Here is a 10,305-nt window from a genome sequence, read left to right on the forward strand (position 1 = left end):
GGAAGTCCCATCTCCAGAGCTGCGACAACGAACTCAGCAAGTCACCCTGCTCGAGCACAGGCTACACGCCGAGTAAAGGAAATGAGGATTAGGCCAGTGATTTGCAACCCAGTGCACTCACAGGGTATTGCTCTGTATTTGACTACTGCCCACTAAGCATAGAGCTACACATTTCACACATTTTGCTAAACAAATTCTTCCCCGTCATTTCCATCTCTGAGTTCTATTTAAAGAGACTTCCCAGGAACTGATGAGACTGGATCCTCTGCCCCTGTTCCCTCTCCCACATTCGCTTGAAGATTTCTTTGGACCGTTGTGCCCAAAACAGAGAAATATGGTCCCTGCCGTGCTGCTGTGCTTGAGCTTTGGTTACGCAGCAGCCCTCAAGCCCACGTGCCTCTCAGCTCAGTTTCGAAGGCCGGGTGATTACATCTTGGGGGGCTTGTTCCCTTTCGGAATGGACACCGTGAACCTGGCAGCACGGTCAGAGCCCACGGTAGTTGAGTGTGAAAGGTAAGCGGAACCTTGGCTTTGTTATTGTGCGTTTGGTCACCGGGGCTGGGGAGAGAAAGTAGAAATGCTGGTGTGCGATCAGCATTTCCTACCGAGTTACACCAAGGTGGAAGATCCCAGGAATAAGGACGAAGGAGCACCCATAGCACTTTGGGAAGCACTGGCTTCATGGCTGAAGAGCAGGAGGTTGTCTGAGCCTTGACCCTCTCAGCTAAACATACTGATTTCTCTCTACTTCTGTTTTTCCTCCTGTAAAGCACAGAGGAAATACTTGCTCACAGGCAAGATTAATTAGATCTGAAAGGTGCTCAGAGCTCCACTACTCACAGTGCAGATTCACAAAGGCGATGGGTACAGGGGTGCTCCGCTGACAGTGCTGCCAGTACCTGGCTTGGTGACAGGCAGGGTGCTAAAATGTCAGAGAATGAGCCGATCGCCGCTGTGACAGCACCGACAGACCACGTAATTCCTCGCCTCCTCTTGTTGCAGGTTATTTGTGGATGGGCTAATATGGGCTCTTGGGATGAAGTTTGCTATCGATCAGATCAACAATTCCACTTCGCTTCTGCCGGGAGTAAAGCTGGGCTATGACATGCACGACACCTGCTTCGAGCCACTGATCACCTTATACCCCAGTTTGCTGTTTCTGGCCCGGAATGGCACGACGGGCATCGGGGTGCTCTCCAACTACACCGACTACCAGCCTCGTGTGACTGCTGTGATCGGGCCACATCAGTCAGATCTCTGCCTGGTAACAGCCGAACTGTTCAGCTTCTTCATGATCCCACAGGTAAAGAAACTCTCTGGAGAAGCAAGAATTCTCCTTTTTGGTGAGGGAAGGATTTGGATCAACAACGCTGTCCGTGCTCTAGGTCACTGAACCAGGACTGTTAAAAAGTGCGGAGTCTCTCCTCTGCCACAGCTTTCCTGAGTGATCTTGGGCAGGTCATTAAACTTCCCTCCTGGAACACACTGCAGTGTCTAGCTTCTCACCATCCTGACCCAGTATTTTTGACAATCTGGTACACTGAGACTAAGCAAAGAAGGTGGAGAGTGGTCTGTACCGTGAATGCTTCCCTCAACTTTACTTTTTGCCTCATTTTCTCTCTTATCTTCTACCTCGCAGGTGAGCTATGGAGCAACCAGTGAGCAGCTCAGCAACACGAAGCTGTACCCATCCTTCTACCGTACCGTTCCCGGTGATCAGAAGTTGGTGGAAGCTGTGGCCCTGCTTCTGAATAACTTTGGATGGAACTGGGTTGCCACCCTTGGGAGTGATGATGAATATGGTCGAGGAGCCCAGGGACTCTTCTTAAGCATAGCCGGAAATCACAGCATCTGCATTGCCTTCGAGGGGCTAATTCCTACAGACCGTGAAGACCCCAAAGCCAAAAACCAACTGGAAGAAACCATTAAGTTAATTAACAACACTAACGTCAACATTATTGTCCTTTTCGCCTTTAGTCAGCCAGTGCTGACCCTGCTAGAGCACAGCATCAGGATGGGGCTGAGCAAGAAAGTCTGGATTGGTACTGAAGCCTGGATGTTGTCTGATGCAGCTACCTCCATCCCAAATATTCAGAGCATTGGAACAGTCTTAGGCTTCGTAATGAAAACAAGCACAGTCCCTGGCTTCCAGAAATACGTCGCTGACCTCTTTACCTCTGTTGAGCAAGATGAATTTTGCCAGGAATCTGACCGCCTCATCATCTCTGACACGCGGGACACCGTATGCAAACAGTGTGACCACATCTCGCTGCACAACATCTCGTCCGTGCTACGCCGCTCACAAACACAACACGTGCACGTCGCGGTCTACAGCGTAGCTCACGCGCTGCACAGAGCGCTGGGGTGCACCCGTGAAGCCTGCCCCAAAGCACCCGTCAGATCTTGGAAGGTGAGTAACAGTCAGGGGAACGAAGAGCAATTTTTCATCCAATCTGCGCATCAGAGCTGCACACAGCCAGGCAAGGGGAGGGGGGAACATCGCACAGTGCTCCTGCCCCCCACCCTGGTAGGGATACGACCTCAGCAATCTCTTCAGCCAGTGAACCCCTACCCCAGCACGCTGCCCCTTCTGTGCTGCTGGCTAGGGCAGAAACCGGCTTACTGCATTATCATCCTCTGAGCAAGAGCGTCAACTGTACCAATATTTACTGCTGGTTTTCATTTTGTCCTCAGCTGCTGCACTACATGAACACCCTCCCGTTCCAGGTGAATGGTCAAAGTTTCAGGTTTGATCAATCCCACGGCACAAACACTGGCTACAACCTTGTTTTCTGGTCCTGGAAAAACGGCACCGTTACGTATCTGCCTGTAGGCCACTATGAAGAGTCCCTGTACGTCAATAAGTCCCAGATTCACTTTCATACTGCAGATCAAAAGGTAAAGACGGTGGGCAAAAGCACAATCACAAAATGAAGTAAACTTTGTGGCCGCTTCATCAGGACTGCTCAGCCCCTAGCTGGCATGCTACTCCTACACGCTCTGAGTGGGACCCAGATCTTGCTCCTCTGCCACCACTGTGCAAAACTAGGAAAAGGTATTCCTGGCTCTGTTTGCAGGTTTGATCCCAGCACACCGCACAGCCAACTTCTTCTCATTTGTTCGGTTATACAACGCTTCTCCTCGAAGTTCCTGGCTGACTTCATTCTTCCTTTTGCCTAGGAGCCCATGTCAGAGTGCTTCAGACACTGCAAACCAGGACAATTCAGACGAATAAAAGGATCCCACCTCTGCTGCTACGACTGTACGGATTGTCCAGAAAACACCTTCTGGAGCTCTGAAGGTGAGGTCTGGGATTCAATGACTTTAACTCCCTGTATTATGTCCGCCCATCAGTTGAGGTCACACAGGTTCGCAGAACTGTTAATGACGAGTTGTGAGCTTTTCCTCCATGAAACATTGCCAGCACAGAGAATCTGCCTCCCTTTAGTTCTGCTGCACGTTGCTCAGCCTTGCTCCACAGATCTCCAGTGGAGGACCTTCCTCCCTTGACCCCAGAGAGAATGGGTAAGGAAAATGTGTGTGTTTTGTCTCAAGAGGTAGGAGAGAGGGGTATGATGAAATGCTGGGGTCACAGGTAGAAGGAAGGAAGCTGGTGATCCTTCCGGGGGAAGGGAAACAGAGCCAAGAAATACGTGGCTCCTTTTGAGGGGTGGCTGGAGATGTAGAGGGGAAAAAGAGATGGAACTGTCACAAGCTTTGGAGATCCAATACACTTACAAAGGTGGGGCAGTGGGCAAAGCAGCACCCAAACCAGCTGCCTAATCCGTGACGGTGACCCATCCTGGAGGAGCAGGGCAGTGCTGGGTGCTCAGCAGCTTCTCCCTGCTGCTTTGCAGACAGCTCCACCTGCACCCCCTGCCTGGAGCACCAGTGGTCCCCCGCCCGGAGCACACACTGTTACGACCGCAGCGAGAGGTACCTCTTTTGGAACGAGCCGCTCACCATCGCCTTGCTAACGCTGGTGGCCATCACCACAGCCCTGACTTGTCTGATAGCAGCGCTCTTCCTCAAGAACCTTGAGACTCCCCTCGTGAAGGCTTCTGGAGGAAAACTGAACCTCTTCGCCTTGCTCACACTCACGCTGCTGTGTCTCAGCTGCTGCCTCTATGTGGGGAAGCCCAGTGACAACCTTTGTAGGATCCAGCAGATAGTCTTTGCTCTGTGCCTCAACGGTTGTTTCTCCACCTTCTTCATCAAGTCCCTTGAGATCACCCTCGTGACAGAGTTCCCTCGCTGTGCCCCCACCTTCCTCGCCTGGGTGACCCAGCGGAGGGCCTGGCTCCTTGTCGCCTCGTGCCTCCTCACTGAGTGCTTGTTCTGCTTCTGCTACCTTCGTGTGGGCCCTGACTACCTGCTGTCCGACTACAAGTCGCTGCCCACTGAGGTTCTGCTCGTGTGTAACACTCAGTCCTGGCTCGCCTTCACCCTGGTGCACGGCTACAACGGCTGCTTGGCCTTCGTCTGCTTCCTCTGCACGTTCATGGTACAGACTTCTGGTAAGAAGTACAATATTGCCAGGGGGATCACGTTTGCCATCCTCATCTATGTCATCATCTGGATCTTCTTCATTGCTGTTTTTGCCACGCTGAAGACAGTCCTCAGGTCTGCTGTTGAGATTAGTGCCATTCTGACAATCAGCCTGGGCATCCTGGGGACCTACTACATCCCTAAATGCTACATCATCTTGCTCAAGCCTGATCTGAACACGGTGGATTATTTCCAGTACTCCATCAAAGAAGAGCCAGAGGAGGCTGAATAAACAGCCAATAAACCAGATCCACCCTCCACAGCTCCTCAGTTAAAGCTCGCTGTGTTTTAATGAGATCATTTGATTGCTTATGCTGACTCTACAAGCTGTGGTCCCAGATACAATCACCACATAAAATGCAGCCTGATCCAATGGGCTCAACTTTAGGAGCAGAATTTTAAGCTGCAAAAGCACAGGGTTCTCCCCAATGAGCTAAAGCAAAATGCCCCCAGCAAAATGCCCATCCATCCGCTCTGTAGCAAACCAGCTGCACTTTTCAAAGTCAGTGTTTAAATTTCTGTTATGTAATGTTTGTTGTGGTGAAAAAAAAGGGTCTTTTTTACTTTTTTGACTACTTTGTCACAAAATCTGTAGAAACCATTCTGATAGGTAAAGGCAGCTGTCCACACGATATAAAGAGTCTATTACCCATTCAAATTTCCATTCATTCATTTGTGTTTCATTAACATGAGTTTGCAAAGAGCATGGAAATGAGAACAAGACACACGAAAACGAACAGTGTGCAAATCACACAGCCCGAAGTTCCTCCCATCTGAAAAGCCATGACCCACCGGACCTTACGGGGGGTGGCTCTCCTTACGTTGCGGGACAAACCCACCGTGGTGTCAGGCTTACCAGGCACCCTGCAAAGTGGTGTCCCAGCGACCCGAGCTCGTCTCTGCTGGAGTTTGCGTGCAGAGTCCAGAAAAAGGGAATATTCACGTGCAACAGCTGAAGACGCTGACGGGTTCCACCAGCAGACTCAGCTCCTGGGTCTGCAGGCAGGAAAACTCGTTCCAGCTCACGTCTTTGTACGAGCGCGTATCCTCCAGCTGTCTTTTACTTCCACCAGCTTTCTTCCGCCTTTCCTGCGTGCCTATTCCTGCCAAGCTGTGAGAGGGAGAGGCTGAATAATTAAGAGTAGGGCAATCTGAGGGGAAAGCACAACCTCTGCACCAATATATTAGGCCTTGTCTTTCCAGGCAGATATCATTAACCTGCACGGAAGAGTCAGGCCTCTGCACTTCAATCATTTGGGACCGAGTTTCACGGTGAACGTTCCTGTCATACTTTGAGCTGTAAGCACTTCTGAAATACCATGAAATCACAGAACTCCCAGCTGCCCGTCATTAGCTCCTGAACAATCTTCTCCTGTGGAGAGGACAGAACTTCAGTGTGGCAGGGGAAAAAAGAGAGCAGGATTCAACCGATATTTCGTCATTCCTGAGTAAAAGTTAATGCGGTAGCGCAAAGAACGGAAGACATACACTGCAGTTATCACATAAAATTAAAAGCTTTTTAGTGTTTAAAATAGCATTTACACATAAGCAGCTATATATTAACTATACAGACACTTGGGTTTTAATACAATATCTACAAAAAAGAATTCAATTATGCAATAGACATTTAACAGGAACAGTGCAGTCCATGCTAGTAAGAGGTCACTCTTTGAGTAGAACCAATTCTAGAATAGGCGATAGTCTGGGTTTTCATTATTTAAAATCAGGTAACTTTGTTCCTCTACTGTACATAAAATTCTTTACATGTATTTCTAATCACTGATTAGAATTAATAATTTTAAGTCAATCTTATTACAATCCAGTTAAATGCAAAACAAAAAACAATTACATCAACTCATGAGCTGTCAAGTCTCAGGATGGGACTGCTCATTTGGATAAACAAAAATAATATCAAAAGTCAACGTCTGTGCATCATTGCTTGCCATCCAATATACCTTTGGATAAAGTGTCCAGGGGACTGTTACCTTTGAAAAGTAGATTTATTAACAGGAGGTAAAAGACAACAGCAGTGCTTTTAAGACTATTTGCCAAAAACCTTACTCCTCAGAGTGAGTACCCTGGGTGAGTGCGCCGCCCCTACAGACCCGGCTTCCCTTGGCCAGGAGGCACCATCCCAGGCTCTTTTCTCATCGTTTCCTACGATCTTCCAAACATCCCTGTAAGTCCTCCTTAAAAGCTGTTGGCAGATATGCACGAACATTAAAAGCTCAGCTGCAGAGCATGGGGCAGATGCTGAGAGTGTCACTTCCAGAACAAAAATGTCAACTATTTAAGGCTCCTGGCAGGAGGTTGTTCCAACGCCCCGCTCAGCAAACCTGTAACCTCGCGCTGTAGTCAGGCTGTGCGCTCTAGAGCCCAGGTACCTGATGCTAAAATCTGAAAGAAATTCCAGACCCTGGTGACAGAAAAGAGTTCTGCAGGAACACTTTCTCGTACTCGGCCCAGCGCTTCCTTGGTGAGTGCCTGCCCTGGCACCGGGGCACGTCTCTCAGCGGGTCGCACCGTACCCAACAGGAGGAACCGGCAGAGCGCAGCCCCAAAGCCTCCTTGTCGCAAAGACACGTGCACCGAGAGCCAAGGGTGGGATTTGGGGAATCTCCTGTCTCCGTTCACTTAAGAGCCAGCAGCGCTTCAGGCCCCATTCGCTCAAACCAGGCTCTGGTTGGGCACCACGTATTGCACTGTTCACACAAGGGTCACTGACGTCCTCTCCACGCTGCCCAGCGCGTGTGTCAGGACCTTCCGGGCACTCGCCCCCAGCCCCAGGTGGGTTCCTGTCTGAGGGTGAAGCCGGCTCAAGGCCGGGCTCAGCCCCTGAGCTCTGCAGCGGACAAACGCGCTCCCACCCCCGCGTTAGGGGCTGGCACCTCCTGCCAGAGTAACCCACGAACACCAAGTGTGGAACACAGTCATTTCAACATAGCAGCAAAGACCAGCAAGACACAGAACAGTTTCTGCCAACAGCAATAACAACAAGACAAAAAAAATAAAACAACCGCGCAGGTGTGTAAACTGCAACTCTTGAAAAGACATAAGGAAATTAAACTTTTTTTTCTTCCACGGGTGAAAGCTCAGCCTCCAGCTTTAATCCCTGTTGGAAACAACCTTATTTAAATGACAGTCTTTTTTTCCTCCAGCCCTCTATGTTCTGCCTTAAGACAAAGCGGGCTAGAAAAACTGTAATATATAAGAGATCAGAAAAGCTAAAATTAATTTAAAAGTAGAACCACTAGTGATTGTCAGCAAAGTCACAGACTCCTTAACAGCGTCTCCTGGAGACATAGCAGAATTACAGAATTATTTTACCCTGATTTCTTTCACTGCTTGAAATGTCAATCTTTCCAAATGGTTTACTAAGTTTAGTTAGCTTCTTTGCTGTGTTACTGGGAGGAGGGAAGGAAAAGAAAGGATTTGTTGCACGGTCAAGCTTCAGGTAGTGCCCTTGTTTTGAACAAACCATCATCAACTCTGTAACCTATCCTAGCCCATCAGATGGATTTTGACGAAAGCACCACTTTCAGAAGCATTATGTAGCGTTCCAGGAGGGTTTTGTGAAGAAAACTGTCCCAAACCACTCAGCCTGTTTAGAAGCCCAGTAATTGGAGTACCTGGGCTGAGTGACACCCGGTTTCCTAAAAGCCTAGCTCCCTTTTGAAGGGGAGACTTAAGCCTCCTCTTAACGCAGATACTAGAGAACATTCTGACTTTTGTTAGGGCGGTGGGTTTACACACAGACCTGCAATAAGAAAAGAAGCGAGAAGTCTATCGGAATAAGCAACATACAGAACGGACAGTTTGAAGAGTCATTTTTCAGGGTGGCAAAGGGACATGAAACTACACGTACACAGCGAGAAAGACATGTTCTCGTTCGACATTCATATTGGATTTTCACACTACCCCTAAATCATGAAACGTAACAAAAAGAAGCTTCTTACCAGTGAAGAAAATGCTTATATACAGTAAAGACTGATTTTGAAGCACCTGTCCTAAAACCTGCCACGAGCAGGTATCTCACAAAAGAGGATTTAACTGAGGCATGGCCCCATGGTCAGACACCCCTGAAGGACCGCAGCTTAACCGTATTTCCCAGGAAGGGAGCCAACGTAACAGAGCGTGGGTGTGCTCTTCACCATGGCCTCATTCAGATACCTTAAAAAAGCTTCTTAAACATCAGTCAGTGAAGGTTCCTGAATGTACTTTATCAAGCGTCCGTAGCCTTAGAGCGAAAAATAGACAGTAATGAAATCTTGGGGATACACAACAGCAGTTGCCTAAGTCAAAGCTCCCCAGCAGGAGCTCCAGCACGGGGCTCGCCCTGTGTCAGGTGTAAAGATTCACGGGTTGTACCACTACGAGCTGTTCTCAAAGCACACCCTCACCTCTCTGCTCACAGCTCGCCCCCGGCTGCGGTGAGAACACGTTCCATTGGGTAACACTGCAATTGGGATTAGACATCTCTAGGTTTCTATTAAAAAAAAAAAATTTAAAAAAGGAAAGATGCTGCTCAGATCTGAAGAACAGAAAAGGAAGTGATCAAAATGAGCAGCCACGTCCCAGTGGGAGCCAGGATTTACCTACGTCTCTGCTAGAATGGGCTAAATGTCCCCTTCAAAAGGGAAAAGGTGCAGCTACGCTACCAGAATCGCAGAGCAGCAATTGGCCTATTTCTGTGGAAACAGTTTTTAAAATAAAACCTGTAAGCAAGTACGCGTTATAACCAGAAGGAACAGACACACCTGTCAGCAGGGATGTGACCAAAATGCCCAGGAACAGACTGCAGCTACAAAGTCACTACTCTGATACTAAATGAAATAACTTTACAAGTTTCTGCACAATGAACACACACAGTAGCAAGGCTCCACCAGTCCTTGATAGACCAATACCTAAAAAAAAAAAAAAAAGATAAAGAAATATTGATTTTTACTCCCTAGTCAGCAGAAGTAGCCTCCTGCCAGGAATTGGTTTGAGTTTGCTCCTCTCCAAGCACGCGCTGCCTGTACACTTGCGGGTGCTGAGAGCGCTGACCGACGCATCCGAGAAAGAGCGTTACCCAGCCAGTATCACAGATACCAGCCAAAGGGCCATTTTTTTTTCCTTGGAAGAGGAAAAAGCAGGGAAAAATAAAAGTGCTATTATGCATTATCGGAAATTTAGAAGTCATGTGAAACAACAGTCCTTGAATCAGCCAAAAAAGATACACTAATTGCATTTAAGTAGGTGCCACAATTACCAAAGCTCGTTTAAGATGTGAATATACACCAGCCATTCACAATCAAAAAAACCAAGAGCGGGTGGGGAAAAAAAGGATAAAGAAAAGATGCCATCAATTTGCTGATATTTAACAACCCCAGGAGATCCTTCTTTTGTTTGTTTCTTTTTTTGTGGGTGTTTTTCTTTTTTTTTTTGCATTTTTTCTTTCGTTGATTTTTCTGCAACACAACTGCAAACCAGGAAGGTGTGACATGCAAGACAGCCAAGTTTCTTCCGTGAAGCGTTCACCAACGACCCGATCACCCACCCGTGCCCAAAAACAACCCCCTCACCCCGCCCCAGCCCTTCCCCGAGCAGAGTCTGAAGGCACTTGCTCTCACATGATGTCGACAAAGAATTCGCAAGGGTTGCCCATGGCCTTCTGGAAGGACTGCCGGCTCCCCGTCAGCTCCGGAGGAACCGCACTCAGTTCCCGCACGGGGGGTCCTCCGGGGGGTCCGCTCGTCCCGTAGACTTTGGAGCCCA

The 10,305-nt window shown here is 48.5% G+C and overlaps 1 protein-coding gene across 1 annotated transcript; it reads left to right on the forward strand.

The window, feature by feature from the left end:
* The first annotated feature begins 334 nt into the window (after positions 1 to 334).
* Positions 335 to 4,780, forward strand: LOC104275356 (taste receptor type 1 member 3). The gene is made up of 6 exons (XM_009871284.1): positions 335 to 513; positions 1,003 to 1,303; positions 1,640 to 2,410; positions 2,695 to 2,898; positions 3,181 to 3,301; positions 3,858 to 4,780. Exons 1-6 carry the CDS (start codon positions 335 to 337, stop codon positions 4,778 to 4,780), a joined length of 2,499 nt encoding a protein of 832 aa, XP_009869586.1.
* Positions 4,781 to 10,305: the final 5,525 nt, after the last annotated feature.

This window comes from Apaloderma vittatum, unplaced genomic scaffold (genome assembly GCF_000703405.1).
Source record: "Apaloderma vittatum isolate BGI_N311 unplaced genomic scaffold, ASM70340v1 scaffold8396, whole genome shotgun sequence".
In the NCBI taxonomy this organism is placed as follows: Eukaryota; Metazoa; Chordata; class Aves; order Trogoniformes; family Trogonidae; genus Apaloderma; species Apaloderma vittatum.

Bases quoted from the DNA above. Each gene is read 5' to 3' on its own strand.
- LOC104275356 (XM_009871284.1), top strand. From the start codon at position 335: ATGGTCCCTGCCGTGCTGCTGTGCTTGAGCTTTGGTTACGCAGCAGCC. The intron at 1,304-1,639 runs GTAAAGAAACTC...TCTACCTCGCAG, and splicing joins GCTTCTTCATGATCCCACAG to GTGAGCTATGGAGCAACCAG. The intron at 3,302-3,857 runs GTGAGGTCTGGG...GCTGCTTTGCAG, and splicing joins CACCTTCTGGAGCTCTGAAG to ACAGCTCCACCTGCACCCCC.